Here is a 15,731-nt window from a genome sequence, read left to right on the forward strand (position 1 = left end):
ATGCTGCTCCCTCACACTGAGCCCCCCTCCCTATTGTCCTTGCTAACCCCTACTCCTCCTTTGGGACTCACCTGGCTATCACCATCCCCACCCCAGAGTCCTTCCCAGGCTCCTCCCAACTCCCATAGGTTGTACTCCCCTGGCCAAGCACACCACATTTACCCCCATCATGAGCCACACTGGGTTGGAATTGCCCATCTCTTCACCAGACTCTGAGCTCCTTGAAGGCCAGAGAAGCCCCAGTGCCAAAGTGGTACAGCAGGCCTCCAACCTTAAACAGAAACAAACCATCTATGAAGCCTAAAAGCCAGTCACTACCTAGCGTTTACAGTGAGTGGAAAGAACAAAGAGAGTTCATGAGTTGTGTCTCTGCCAAGGTTAGCTGTGCACCTGTCACCTCTGGGAGTGCCGTGGGCTGGGCTTGGGAGGCGCTGCCTCGTGTGGGCGGGGAAGAGAGGTCGCCTCTGAGTCACCGAGAGAGATCAGCCCAGCACCACATGGATCCCATGCTAACTGTGCAGGGATACTAAAGTGAAGATCCAGTGAAATGGTGAATCTTAAAGCATCCTGCCCATTTATAACATGCTCTGCCTGCCATCTTTCTGCTCCTTCCCTAGATCCAGTGCCATCTCCGTTGTGAAGATTCTGAGAGTCTTAAGGGTCCTGAGGCCCCTCAGGGCCATCAACAGAGCCAAAGGACTTAAGGTTTTGATTCCTCTCCTCCAGGCTGGGCTGGCTTGGGTTGGGGTTGGCTGTAATTACTGGCTCTTCTGGGCAGAGCTGAGCTGAGGCCTGATGGATTTTTAAAGTGGGTTATAAGGACCTTTCTAACCAATTCAGCCACCTGTGCCAAGTTCTAATGGCATGTTAAAAATTATGATTTATTTTCTTTATTTTTGGTAATTGAAGATGTTTTTCTTTATAATTGTTGTTCATTTATTACCTTTTTGTTAGTAGTTCTTTGTGTTTATTTTAATCTTTCAGTTTTCATGTAGACTGTATAAAAGGCTACTGGGTTTCTTTTTTTTTTTTTTTTTTGAGACGGAGTCTGGCTCTGTGGCTCAGGCTGGAGTACGGTGGCGCCATCTCCGCTCACTGCAAGCTCTGCCTCCTGGGTTCACGCCATTCTCCTGCCTCAGCCTCCTGTTCTCCTGCCTCAGCCTCCCGAGTAGCTGGGACTACAGGCGCCCGCCACCGCGCCCGGCTAGTTTTTTTGTATTTTTTTAGTAGAGACGGGGTTTCACCATGTTAGCCAGGATGGTCTCGATCTCCTGACCTCGTGATCCGCCCATCTCGGCCTCCCAAAGTGCTGGGATTACAAGCGTGAGCCACCGCGCCCAGCCAGGCTACTGGGTTTCTATATTCCTCAGTCATTTACGGGGTGGGGACCCTTTGGGCCCATGTGCCAGGCAGCACTGCACCTGTAGCATTTCTTCTTTTTCTTTCTTTCTTTTTTTTTCCCCCCCAAAACGGAGTCTTGCTCTGTCGCCTAGGCTGGAGTGCAGTGGCATGATCTCGGCTCACGGCAACCTCTGCCTCCCGGGTTCAAGTGATTCCCCTGCCTCAGCCTCCCAAGTAGCTGGGATTACAGGCGCCAGCCACCACGCCCAGCTAATTTTTGTATTTTTAGTAGAGATGAGGTTTCACCATGTTGGCCAGGCTGATCTCAAACTCCTGACCTCAAGTGATCTGCCCTCCTCTGCCTCCCAAAGTGCTGGGATTATGTGAGCCACTGCACCTGGCCAACACAGAAACTCTTGGCTGATGTTAGCTCACCTCGAGGCCAAAATCACAAAGGAGAGTCACGCCCCTCTGCCCTCTCCGCAGCACGTGGTCCAGTGCGTCTTCGTGGCCATCCGGACCATTGGCAACATCATGATCGTCACCACCCTCCTCCAGTTCATGTTTGCCTGTATTGGGGTCCAGTTATTCAAGGTAGAGGAACTGCCTCCAAGCATAAAACTCAGGTGGATTTCTTTAAGGAGAAGGCTGCATTTACTTGACTGACTGTCTGTTTTGTACCCAGGGGAAGTTCTATCGCTGTACGGATGAAGCCAAAAGTAACCCTGAAGAATGCAGGTGAGCGTCCTGAGAGTGGAGTGGGGAACTTAGAAGAGCAAATAGCAGACTTCAAGGATTCACACATGTTGGCACGTCAGAAGTTTTGGTCATGAAATAAAACAGGCCTGTGTGCTCAGCTTGAGGGTGGATAGATGGTGTTTGTTTTTCTTTTTTTTTTTTGAGGCGGAGTCTCGCTCTGTCGCCCGTACTGGAGTGCAGTGGCCAGATCTCAGTTCACTGCAAGCTCCGCCTCCCGGGTTTACGCCACTCTCCGGCCTCAGCCTCCCGAGTAGCTGGGACTACAGGCGCCCGCCACCTCGCCCGGCTAGTTTTTGTATTTTTAGTAGAGACGGGGTTTCACCATGTTAGCCAGGATGGTCTCGATCTCCTGACCTCGTGATCCGCCCGTCTCGGCCTCCCAAAGTGCTGGGATTACAGGCTTGAGCCACCGCGCCCGGCCGTGTTTGTTTTTCATTGAGATGAAACTCACGTAACCTCAACCGTTTTCAGTATACAGTTCCTTAGCATAGAGTATCCACGGCATTGTTGTGCAACCAACACCTCTATCTAGTTCCAAACTTTTTGTCATCCCAAAAGAATGGATAGATGGCTTTTGTGGTGGAGAATCTATAAATGGCGGGAGTTGGGGGAACCCTGAAATAACAATTATGAAATGCCCCAAATAGCTTCCATGACAGCCATGTGGATGATTTCCCCAAATCAGAACTTGAAACTCAACTCTCTGGTGTTCGGGAGCTGGCTCCCTCTTCTGACAGACTTTCTAGACTTCCTCTCTCCTGGCTCCTGTTACCTACATCTTGGCCATATTTCCATAGACAAGAATTGGCAGAGGAGAGACAAGGTGGGAGATATTCATGCCTCCCATTCCAGGATGTCCAGTGACCATGAAGGCAGTCATGGAAGCCATTGCCTGAAGTTTCAGACTGTGCAGTGGCCTGTGTCTCCCTACCCGTGAGAGACGTAACTGACTGGGCTCTGGCTAGGCTGACTGTGTGCGTATATTGGTTTGGGGTTTATTTTGAGCAGAAGATGCAATCAGAGAGCACCAATTGCAATTTGGCTGTGTCTCTGCACCTCCAGAGGCACCATTCATGCACCGTTCATGGCGTCCCTGGAGGTGAGCAGCCTAGCAGACACAGGCGTGGGGACACTGTTTCCTCCCTCTCAAAGCCTGTGTGTCTTCATTTGTAAAATAAAGATATTGTGCTTTATCTCTTCGGTTCCTTCCAGAAATGAAGTTCTGGGAGAAATAATTTGCCAGAAATAATGGAATTCTTTTGGAAAGAAAATTGGGAATGCCATTAGTAAGAAGAGAAAGGGATTTGATTAAAACTAAAATGCAGGAAGAATATACATGGGTTTGTTTCCTAGAGCTTACAGAGTTCTCTATGGCCGAGCTTTGATCCTTCAGAGCATGCCTCAAGCCCGTTGTGTATGAGACACACTCACCATGCTGTGGTTTTTATCGGCCAACGACGTATGCCCGGTGCCTGGCTGGCTGCTCTGGAGAATACACGTTGCACTGGTAGTTTTTCAATGGTTATTTGAGCTGCAAAGTACATGAAATGCAAGGGCAAGGAGAGGAGAAATGGCGCCAGTGTTATGCTCAGCTGTGTGACTGGCGGGTGGACTGAGCGTGACCTGCCTGGAGGTGGGATCAGGGCAGTGTGTCCAACTTTATGTTGCTTCCATCTGTCATGTGTGAAGCCAGATGACCCACACCTGTTTTCTTCTCCAGGGGACTTTTCATCCTCTACAAGGATGGGGATGTTGACAGTCCTGTGGTCCGTGAGCGGATCTGGCAAAACAGTGATTTCAACTTCGACAACGTCCTCTCTGCTATGATGGCACTCTTCACGGTCTCCACGTTTGAGGGCTGGCCTGCGTAAGTAGGGAGAGCACACAGTCTTGTGCCCAGGGCTAAGCCCTTCCTCCTGGAGTCAGTCCCATTTCTGTTCTCCAGGGTCGCAGGCTTGCCCTGTGGCTCTTTAACCTTGGGCCACTTCTCAGTCATTTCTTGACCCATAGGGTCTCTTTCTGTGTAGTTGGATGATTTGTGAAGCAGGGTTGGTAGAGTTGCCCAGCAGCATCTCTGGGTGGGAGCAGGGAGGCCTGAGATGCCTCAGTCCTGTGAACACCCATTGGATGTCAGGAAAGCTGCCATCTACTGCTCCCAAAGAGGCTCTGGATGGTGTCCCAAACCATTCATTCATTCACTCCTCGTACTTCGTACTAATGTATGCCAGGTGCAGACAGTTGCTGTTGTGCCATCTCTTTTAGTGAGCACCCACTCGCTCATTTACAGACCACGCTGTGCAGAGGCTTGTGTCTCCCCATCCATTAGAGATGTCTAACTGGACTCTGGCTGACTGCGTGCTTAGATACCAGCTCCATGCAACATGGCGTGTTAGGCACTGTGGAGGAAACAGTGTCTAAACATGCTTCCCCACCTCAAGCCCAAATCGAATCAGTGTCAAGTGGTCAATCCAGGCAGGTGGTCTGGTGTGTCCTAGATGTGCAGAACAGGGTCCTGAAGAATGGCTAGGATGTTGATGGGTAAAGTAAGAAGAGCAGGTAAGGAGAAGTTAGAATTTGAAAGGGAGAATCCTCTGTGCTTTCATGTTGCTCTCTGCTTCTGGAGCTCCCACCCCCAGCTCCTGCCAACAGTGTGCAAACACAGCTAGAGTCCTGGATATCTGGTCCGCATGCATAGATGAGCTGCAGGAAGTGGGCAGGCTGGGCCTCACAGGCCAGCAGAGCTCTTGGGGTGTGTGTAAGAGTCAGGTATTTTCAGGAGCTCCTGTGGGATAAAGAGGCAGTCAGGGCCGGGCGCGGTGGCTCAAGCCTGTAATCCCAGCACTTTGGGAGGCCGAGACAGGCGGATCGCGAGGTCAGGAGATCGAGACCATCCTGGCTAACACGGTGAAACCCCGTCTCTACTAAAAAATACAAAAAACTAGCCGGGCGAGGTGGCGGGCGCCTGCGGTCCCAGCTACTCGGGAGGCTGAGGCAAGAGAATGGCGTAAACCCGGGAGGCGGAGCTTGCAGTGAGCTGAGATCTGGCCACTGCACTCCAGTCTGGGCGGCAGAGCGAGACAGTCAGGTGGGGCTTGTTCATTAGGGATTTAATCCTGGAGAACAGAGGCATGGAGGAAGACTCTTCACTGTGTATGGGCACTGGCTCTAGTGTCAGGCTTTGAACACTGTCCTTGAGCAAATCATGGTGGCAGCTGAGGAGAAAGGAGCAAACCTGGGACTCGGGGCTTAGAGGAACTGGCTCAACTCCTGGCTCTATCCTCAAGGAGTGTGACTGTGGCACTTTGATGCCTCCCTGAATATTCCTGTAGTGGGGATGGCAGTAACGTCTGCCTTCCCAGATGGACATGAGGCTTAAGGGAGAGGCTGTGAAAGTGTCTAGCGCAGCCTACACATGGGCTGGGTGCCCCAGAAGTGTTGAATCTGCCTCAGGATGGGGATCAATGAACCTTGAGGGTGTTACAGTAACCCCCCTCCTCCTGTTAAGAGTTCTGCTAGGCATACTTTAATTTTAGTGCATATCTCTGTTTGGGGAAGCACCCTCCCTCTTAGTTCTTTGGAACTACTCTGGTTGGTCACGTATTGTCTTGCCAGTGTGTATAGTTTTCACTTCCTCCTGTGTCTTTATACACGAGATATTCTTCCTCTCTGAATAGAAAGGGGCGTTTTAGAATATTTGTGAAATCTTTTGATTTTCAGGTCCTCAGAACAGTCCCTCGATGATGACATCCCAGGTGCCCGCTCCTCTTAGTGCTGGCCGTTTGGGCCTGAGGCTGATGGGAGAGACCTGGTTGTGTCCAGCGGCCTTGGGGTGGGTTCCTAGCCAGTGCTCATCAGAGGAGTTCAGGAGAGGGAGGACCTGGGAAGGGCAGCGGGCTGGGCCGCGTGGGCTGGGGGCTTGGCAGGCCCTCACTTGGTGTTTCTCTCTCTAGGTTGCTGTATAAAGCCATCGACTCGAATGGAGAGAACATCGGCCCAATCTACAACCACCGCGTGGAGATTTCCATCTTCTTCATCATCTACATCATCATTGTAGCTTTCTTCATGATGAACATCTTTGTGGGCTTTGTCATCGTTACATTTCAGGAGCAAGGAGAAAAAGAGTATAAGAACTGTGAGCTGGACAAAAATCAGGTTAAAGTCACACACTGTTTGGGCTTCTGTCCCTTGATCAGGAGTGGAGTGCTTTCTTTTTTGACTGATTTCCCCCATGCCCAGAGAAGGGCGCCCACATACTGTCTGTCCCTGGGGCTAGGGCCCTGTTCTAAGCACACCCTCAGCCCATCTGAGTCATCACTGCTGAGCGTTAGGTTTCCAGATACCTGTGAGACTTTGTAGTTATGAAATCCATCCCCAGACCTGGTGGTATGAAATCAGAGAGTGTTTACGCCACCTGCCATGATCATGACCCACTAGTGATGGCTCAGAATCTTAGTTGGGATGCTGTGGCCACTCATGCAGGCATTCACAGTCCTCCTGGGAGATGGCCTTTAAAGCCGCTTAGGGCAGAGTTTCTTACCCTTGGTGCTATTAGCGTTTCAGGCTGGATGATTCTTGGTTGTGTTTCCTGGGCTTTTTAGGCTGTTTAGCAGCATCCCTGGCTTCCAGCTGTTAGACGCCAATGGTTCCTCTTCCCCTGGTAGCAGTAACCAAAATGTCTCCAGACATTGCCAAATGTCCTTTTGGGGGGCAAAGCTGCCCCTTGTTGAGAACTGCTGACTTAGGGGGGAAGTACCCTACACCACCCCAGGGAAGTCAGTAACTTTGAATTTGGGACTAAGATTGTACTGGCATCATTCTTGATCTCGCACCGTGTTTTAGCCAATCTGGTGGAAGTAGGAGCCTTTTGCTCGCGTGATGTGGCGAGGAGAGGGGCCCTGTGCTCTGGGCTGTCTTCCTGCACCTGCACTGTGACCCTAGGTGCCCCCTCTGATCCCTGCTGGGGCTTGATCCCTTATCTCTAAATCAAGGGCATTAAAGAGCTGCTCTTTAGAGGTTCCTTGCAGCCCTGAAAGAGTCTACAAGACCGAGATTCTGTTCTGGGAATTTCCCCGGGTCCTCTATCAGTAGCATCTCTGTTTTGATTATGACATCGCAAGCAAGAATGATCTGGCAGCCTAGGCTTCCTGAGGGGAAGTGGCCCTGGCACGGCAAGCCACCCATAGCTGGCTGTACCCACTGGGAAATGCGAGGACATGCTGGTTTGCTTTGCAGGAAGATTTTCCTTTGAGTTGTCAGGGTGTCCCTGCAGACTCCACCAGTGATTGTCAGGGAGAGGTCTGGCCCAGCAATTTGCTCACCCAAGGAAGATGAGTGTCAGGGTGAGGCCAGGCCAGCCAGCCAGAGCCAGCACGGAAAGTGTGTCAGCCTCTGAGGTCCAGCGCAAGCTCGAATTGGGGGTCCCTGGAGTCAGCATGTGAGGTCAGAGCAGCATCGCGTCCCAGACACTGGGAGCCTGTCCGAAACCTGCATCCAGAGTCAAAGTAGGAGAGTGGGGGTAGGTCTAGGGTCTCAATGCTGAGCTGAGGGCTCTCGGGGCTAGAGGGTCCCTCTGGGCCTGCTGCAGAGGTTGGGCCAGCCCCACTGCCCAGAGTAAGTGAGAAAGTGCTCCAGCTGGATGCCAACCTGTGTTCAATCCAGCTGTCACTACAGTGCTCCAGCTGGGCCCCAACCTGCATTCAATCTAGCTGTCGCTACTGACCACGTCCTAGGGATTCTGAAATGAACACAACAAGCCCCCCAGCCCAGAAGCTCCCCGATGGACATGTAGGTAGCTCCCCATAAGATGTTTATTGTTAACACACTCTGGCTCCGGAAGGGTATCTCGTGTGGGTCCATCCAGGAGCAGCCAGAGGCTCCTAGTCTCAGGGAATGAGCCAGCCCCTCTAGTTCTTGTGAGTTTCTGTTCCTGTGGTTACTTGGCTTCTTTTCCTGGAGGACAGCAAGGCAGGGGAACTATAGATGGGATCCACCTATAGATCCCCCATAGGTGTGATATAGAGGAAAGGCAGTGATAAGGCCTGGATCCCGTCCTCACTCCTGCTTGTGTATACACTGCAGGGCCTCAGGAAAGACAGCTAAAAGCTCTGAGCCTCAGTTTTTAGTAAGCAAAATGGAAGCCACATGGGTCGGTACCCAGCTTACCCAGAGGTTGCTGGGAGGGTCAGAGAAGGTAATGGAGGCAGGGCCCTCAGTGACTCAAGAGTGGTGCCAGCAGCAGGAAGGGGGTCATTCGTAATCATTTTCACCATCGTTCATGGCCCCTTCCCGGGAGCTGCAGGGTGAGCTGTTTCAGAGCAGGTGACCACGGGGTCCTCCTTCCCTGGAAGTGCTCAGAACCCCATCTCTGCCCTTTTCTGCTGTTGCAGCGTCAGTGTGTTGAATACGCCTTGAAAGCACGTCCCTTGCGGAGATACATCCCCAAAAACCCCTACCAGTACAAGTTCTGGTACGTGGTGAACTCTTCGCCTTTCGAATACATGATGTTTGTCCTCATCATGCTCAACACACTCTGCTTGGCCATGCAGGTAAAAATGGAGACAGCCGTGGGGATCAGGTCTGGGCGTTCCGCACAGCCCCGTGCCCCAAATGCTGAGGGTGGAATGCTGGCCCTCACAGGAGGGCTTTGATTTTTCTGATGAGTCTGGGCTATAGGTTGGCCAGAGTTCCATTCTGGCTGACAGTTGTCACGGTAGGAGTTTAAGATCGTTCTTTTGTAACATTTACCATGTAATGTAAACATTTACCATGGGCCTCCTGTGGTCAGGTAGTGGTTGAGACCTTCAGCTCTGGAGATACACAGCTGTTTCGATCCTGATTTTACTCTGATTTTTCTGTGACTTGGGGAAAGTTGTTTAAATTCCCCAGGCTCTTTATCAGTAAAATGGGGAAATCTGTCACACCCACCTTAGATATGTTTACGCTATAGATAATTCCCCTCAGACACTTCATTTTTTATTTTTCTTTTTTTGTTTTTGAGACAGTCTCGCTCTGTAGCCCAGGCTGCAGTGCAGTAGCACGATCTCGGCTCACTGCAATCTCTGCCTCCTGGGTTCAAGTGATTCTCATGCCTTAGCATTCTGAGTAGCTGGCATTACAGGCATATGCCACCATGCCCAGCTAATTTTTGTATTTTTAGTAGAGACAGGTTTTCACCATGTTGGCCAGGCTGGTCCTGAACTCGTGACCTCAGGTGATCAGTCACTTCAGCCTCCCAAAGTGCTGGTATTACAGGTGTGAGCCACCGTGCCCAGCAGACACTTTGATCTGGGCCTGTCACAGAGTAACACCCAATGCTGGAAAACAAAACATAAGTCACACTCCTGTCCTCAGGTGACTCTCAGCATGGCAGTAAGGTATTTTCTAGTTGATGAAGCATTGAGTTTGACCTGAGTTACAGCTACTTCTTATTCCAATGGAAGCAAGAAATGCAATTCAGTTTAATTGGCCATGTCAGATTATAGTGTGGTATTAACAGTGAATGTTTTCAAAAGTTACATGCCTAGTTGATACTCCACGAGGACAGGAAGCAAAGACCAAGGTCTAGAGGCAGCTTTTGCACTGACTTTAAGAACTCCAGCACATCGAACCAGCTCTCAGTGCTGTCTGGACAGTAGGTCTAAAGATAGGGATAAATTTTCTGACATTTTTCTTAATCTAAGAGTTCTTTTTGAATGAAAAGGACTGTGTGCTGATGTAGGGAAAAGTGTAAAGTCAAGAAAACACTGCCTTTTATTCAACATAAACTTACATGGCATAAAATTTATCCCTCACCAAATTCTACCTTTATTCATAGACATTTTGGTGGTATCTGCATTGTGCTCTGGTCAAGGCCCTCAACATAAAGCCCTGCCAGAAGAAAGGGTGAATTCCCTTTATCCTGAGCAGAGGACATGGATATGTTTTCCCCCTTCATCATTCAATCATCCTCATCTTGTCACAGACCTTCCTGCACTTTGTGGGAGTTCACCACATGACCTTGCAATGCCGGCAGAATTGCCGAGCAAGGGCGCTGGGCTATGGAGGATGCCCGCAGGGGCACAGAGGGCTGGGAGCCTCCATGTGCAAGCACGTGAGATCGTGGCGGAGGCTCTGAGAACAGTCCCTCTGTCTTCATCCATAGCACTACGAGCAGTCCAAGATGTTCAACGACGCCATGGACATTCTGAACATGGTCTTCACCGGGGTGTTCACTGTCGAGATGGTTTTGAAAGTCATCGCCTTTAAGCCTAAGGTGAGTTGCAGAACCCACTTTTCAAAGGCTGTTGCTGAATCACCCTGGAGAAATACTCGCTTCCTGTTAGTCTTGTGTTACTGAATTATGCTAAATTGTTCTGGCCACTAACTGGGTTGCCACCTGAGAACATTAAAATCTGATTAGAGCATATGTGTACATATGGGAGAATGAATCTGCAAGAACAAAACCTCATGAAAACAATTCTGAGAAACAGAAGAAGGGAGATTAGAATTGGAAATTTGTAAACTGGAGATTATTTTGAAAGCCAGTTTTCTGTTCCTAGAATAATACGTATCATGCTGTGTCAGGGAAACCTGCCTCATTACTTAAGCACTAGAGTAAATGTTTGAACATAACCCATCAGGAAGAATTTGACCCTGATTATACTTTCAGATATCTAGTCTAAAGACTTTGGTTTTGTTTGTTCTTGGTCTGCAGCATCCTTTTTACCCTTTAAGGGAAGTGCTGATACCAGCTGCAGACCTCTCACAGCCATACCGTCTTTTGTTTGCTGAATTTAGAAAAATTTCACCAACTTGAACACAAAATGAGACATGAAATGTGTTCAACTGTGCTGGACGACTCAGCGCATTGTATCCCCTCTGGGAGGGAGTGAATTCAGTTCCCCACTTGTCAGCGGCTGCCAGATAAGGGGCAGTGTAGTTCAATGTCAAATTGCATAGTTGTGGAACTGGACTGGATTCAAATCTCTACTCTGGCACTTACAGCTGAAACAATTTCCTTACTTCTCTGTGCCTCGACTTCCTCATCCATAAAATGACGATGCTAATAGTGCTGTTTCATGGGGTTGTCATGAGGAGTAAAGAATTACCATGTACGCACTGCTTAACAGAGTGCCTGGCATGTAGCTCCATGCTGCAGACTGTCGGCCACTGCTGCTCCTACCCGCACCACCTCCTCCTCATCATCAAGCAAGGATGGTCCCTCACTCTAAAACCCTGGACAGAGGAGCCACATCAAGCCGAAATGTGGGATATTTGGCCCTCAGTTTCTTTCCCAGTATAGTCAAAAACTCTCAGAGATGACAGAGTTCAGTGACCTAGTTAGTTATCTCTGTGTAAGGTATCTGACGACACTGATTTAATTAAGTTAGACATGGATTATGAAATGGATGGTTTCACATACTCCATAGTTACATGAAATTCTAATTCCAAACTGTTCCTTTCTTTAATTTGAATTAATCTCTATGCAATCTTTGTCAGATCTTTGTGGACCAAAAAGAAAGGACATTTGTAAGTGATTAATTGGGGTGATTGCAGTGGGGTCAAATTTGGCACCTTATGCATGGCCAGATGTTATTATCTACTGTGACTTGTCCATATCTACATACATAAGCATTTCCTCCTTTTCCAAATTCATCTTAATTTCCTTTGAGATTTTGGTTTGCTTCCCTCTCACCTTTACTTCTTTGAACAATATTTGTCTGGACTGATGGAAAAGGTTGCAAAATAAGAACATTGAAGGTACTTGAGAAATGTGACATGGAACCTCTCTGTGGAACATTTCCCAGATACCTGGGCCATGTCTTCCCTTGCCAGGTGATTAAGCTCGAAGTTTTTGAAAGCTTGTTCCAGGCTGAAGAGAAAGCACATTCACCCATGGTGTGTGTGTGTGTGTGTGTGTGTGTGTGTGTGTGTGTGTGTCTGTGTGCGCACGTGTGTGTGTTTGCATGTTTGTGCTTGCTCCCTTCAGCAGGCCAGTGCATTGACAGCCCAGTAGTGCACTGCTCAGTAGGCTGACAGTTGCCCAGAAGACCTCCAGACCTGGGAGGAGAGTTCAGTGGCGTGTGAACAGATAGGTGATACCAAAGGGAAATGAGTAGCTAAGTTATAATTAGTACTGATAGATCAGAGTTTTTAAATGGTTGATTTCCGCTGGAAATTGTACTGCTTGTAGTTTTACTCAGCAAGATATCTTCATAGCATTAGACAACCTCACATTACAATTGGGAGAGCTTTTAAGACAGTAGCAGCAGCATCTCCACACTTGAAGAGCACTGTTGCTGCGTTCCCCATGGCCAGGGGAGGTTGAGTTTATATCGTGTGCCTGGTTGAGTGGGAGAGTATCAGTTCACCAAGAAGCAATGCCCTCCTTAAAATTTTTCCTGCCCCTTTTTTCTTGTTCTTCTCTTTGGTGTTCACAAGCCCAGCCCAGGCAAGTGGTCTTTCACAAAGAAGCCAGGGAGGACTCCTCCCTCCTGGTCAGTGGGGTAGTCGGGCTGAAGAACAAGGTTTTCGAGGCTGCAGAAGGAGGAATATTCTGAGGAGATGGCCACATGGGACCTCAGCCTTATCTCAGGAGAGGCTTTGTCTCATGAGAGGAGCTTTGTAACAGGGTTCCTCATGGCAGGGTTCTCCACTGAGTCAGGCACACCTTCTAGGAAGACTTGTCAGTATCTCTGTTAGGGGACACAGGATGGCAGGGTTTCAGTTGCTTCATAAAATAAATATAGAAAGTGAGGTAAGACAAAATTCTTACTGGTAGGTGAGAAGACATTCCTTCTCCGAAGGAAGAGTTAAAGAAAGTTGAGAAATCTGACCTTAAGGACTTACTTCATATAAAGGAGCCTGATGCAGAAACTGGGCCTCCTAAGAGAGCATATTTAGAGGGAAATGGCCTAAGGCCATGGGAGATGAGATGACCCAGCCTCTGCTAGCCCAGAGGGAAGTGGGAGGGGGACCGAGGGAGGAAACCCCATGCTGGGAGCCTCCATGATGGAAGAGGCCATCTCACAGCCTGGGAAGAGGTGTTTTGGAGCACTGGTCAGGCAAGAATGGAAGGTGGTTAGTAGCCGAAGCGCAAAAGCATCCCGGAAAAGCAAGCAGGTGATTTAGCTGATTGTGGGTTCCCGAAGGGAAAGTTCACCAGCTGGGCATTGACCTGGTGCAGCCTAGGTCATACTTTCAACTTGGGGTCGACCGGGCCTCTGTAGGGTTTTCAAAAGCAGGCCCTAGTTTAGGTGAGACACAAGCCCCATTCTCCAAGCCTTTCCCTCCAGCTGCTGGAATTCTCCAAGTTCTCTTGCTCCAAGGAGGAAGATTGACTAAGAAGGGCCTTTTTCAAAGTGCTGGCTACAGCAGGTATAGAGAGCACTTCTGTGGAGTAAGAAGAGCCTGGTCTGTCTGGGATTCCCTCTTTGTGGGATGTTACCATCTGGCGTTTCATCCAGGCTGTATTCTAGGCCAGGTTGTTTGCTGCGGTTACCGGCTTTCTCCAGTGAGCCATACTTTGTTACCATCTTAGTCCTTTAAAGCATTTTGATCTTGATTCTACCCTGAAAATACACTAATTTATACTCCTAGCTACTTGGGCTGGAAAAATAAGGAGAAATTAGGTCTGGGGAAAGAAGAAAGAGTTTTGGTGCTGTCCTAATGTTACTGTGCAGAGCTGATGCAGAATGGGCACTGGGTCCTCTGGTCCCGTCTGCCTTCAAGGGCGCTATTTGCTACTCCAGGGTCCCTTGCAGGAGTAAAGCTTCTTCATGATCTTCCTAGAGTACCTTTTCCACCTGCCGGAGAGAAAATTTCATACTGTTTTTTTCAGTTCTTCATGACCCCATCTATTCTAGGAGATTCACTTTTAATGGCAAATAATACTTGAAACCAAATACTACTGTCTTTAGAACTTTACGTTGGGCTTCTTGTTGGGCTCCATCCTGTCCTTCTGACATTGAGGTTTCCCAGAGCCCTCTCCTGGTCCCCTTCTTGCCTGGTAAGATGCATACATGCCAGAGCATTAGTGGCCACCTCTGTGGCATGCAGACCTGCACTGCCCTTCTCTCTGCTGAGCTACTATGCCTGGCTGCCTTCAAAATGGTCTCCCTGCCTCTGGCCTCAGCCCTTCTACCTACTCCCTTTGTAAGCACAAAGCTGACCAGACCACTCTTGCAGTGATATTTTGGCACTGGCCACCTATTGCTTGAGAAAGCATATGCAATTTTCTTAGTCAAATATTCAAAGTCCTCCATGAAGCACTGGCCCCTGTGTATTTCTTCCTCATTTCCTGCCATTCCCTCCCTGCCATTTCTTCTTCCCCACCCCATCCCAGGGTGTTGGCATGCTTGACCTTTCCCTGCCCATGCACCTCTGCCTGGATGCCCTGCTTCCTCTTTGTTATCCTTGAAGGCCTGTGGGAAATGTTCTCTCCTGTGAGGCAGCATCCTTACCAGCCCAGCCAGAGCCAGCCCTCTCCTCTGCTCGTGCATCTGTTGGGGGCCTACCATGCACCATCGTTACCAACACTACTCCATGTTTGCCTCTCTGCTGGTTGGTGAGCAGCTGCTTGAGGTCTCAGGTTGAGTCTTCTGTCTCTAGCTCTGTGGTGCCTCACATGAGGCCTGCTTCTGGTGGTAGCTCAGTAAGATTGGTGGAATAAAGAAAGGAATAAAGGGATGATCCTGGAGGTGCAGCCTCTGGGCATGAGATGATACCTGCTTTTCTATCGCAGGGTATCTGGGTAGAGCAGAGTGGAACACATCTTCCCTTAATCCCCCACTTACCTTTGGAAAGGCTTTTGCTAGTTAGAAGCTGTCAGGCATAGTTTCTACCAAAAGTTGGCACTTTGCGTTATCACTTGGGTCAGATGCTACCCAAATAATCCCTGCCAGAAACAGGGAAGAGATCTGGCTGCCATGGTCAATGACAAAAGGCACATTATTTATATAGGCTTCTTCCAGTCTGTAGATGAGAGTGAATCTAGGCAGCAAAAGGAATCTGGACTTGAGCCACTTTTCTTGTTTGCCATTTGCAACCATTCCACAAACATTGCCCCCTTACCATGTGCCACACCTGTGTCATATCCTGGCAAGAGGTCCAGGAATAAGAAGAGGTGTGCCTTCTGGGAACCCACTGTCCAGCAGGAGACAAACATTGATGGATGGTGAGAATAGGGTTCTTAGAAATAATGGTGCTTCCTGACCCTGAGGCCCACATTAGTCTGATTTATAATTTTAAGAGTCAGAGTCAGAAATGTTTCTACGTAACACATATTATTGCATGTGGCTGACTTGCTTGGTCTTTTCAGACAGGTAGAGCTGGACACAAAAATAATATAGATTTGACTGGTGGTTCCACTTGAGAGGTTCTGGCCTCAGAATTCAGTTGCAGGAGAACACATCATCATAGGCCAAGAGGAGAGAGCAGGGAGAGGGGCCCTCTGTTAGGAGTCAAGTCTTGTCTTATCTTCTGGTTACAAAGGCAATATGGTGCCTTTGGTGGGTGAAGGATGGGGAAACTGAGTCATGCCACTTGTCAGTGATTTTATTAAACAAGAGACTACTAAATAGGGAAACAGTATGTGGGAAGAATGGGAGGGCTGGCATTTTCTCCCTCCCCTGGACTCCTGTCAGAGCCACCTG

The 15,731-nt window shown here is 49.1% G+C and overlaps 1 protein-coding gene across 4 annotated transcripts in view; it reads left to right on the forward strand.

Annotated features, from left to right (window-relative positions):
- The window catches only part of CACNA1D (calcium voltage-gated channel subunit alpha1 D), a 331,280-nt gene that overhangs the window by 260,820 nt on the left and 54,729 nt on the right, over positions 1–15,731 (forward strand). For all 4 annotated transcript variants that reach the window (XM_033210135.1, XM_033210136.1, XM_033210137.1 and 1 more), the window contains 7 exons: positions 618–705; positions 1,828–1,935; positions 2,027–2,079; positions 3,821–3,967; positions 6,051–6,252; positions 8,487–8,645; positions 10,241–10,351. In XM_033210135.1, coding sequence (XP_033066026.1) covers positions 618–705; positions 1,828–1,935; positions 2,027–2,079; positions 3,821–3,967; positions 6,051–6,252; positions 8,487–8,645; positions 10,241–10,351 — 868 coding nt within the window. The remainder of the gene's footprint in view (positions 1–617; positions 706–1,827; positions 1,936–2,026; positions 2,080–3,820; positions 3,968–6,050; positions 6,253–8,486; positions 8,646–10,240; positions 10,352–15,731) is intronic.

The sequence above is a fragment of the Trachypithecus francoisi genome, unplaced genomic scaffold (genome assembly GCF_009764315.1).
Source record: "Trachypithecus francoisi isolate TF-2019V2 unplaced genomic scaffold, Tfra_2.0 Lachesis_group0, whole genome shotgun sequence".
Taxonomy (NCBI): Eukaryota; Metazoa; Chordata; class Mammalia; order Primates; family Cercopithecidae; genus Trachypithecus; species Trachypithecus francoisi.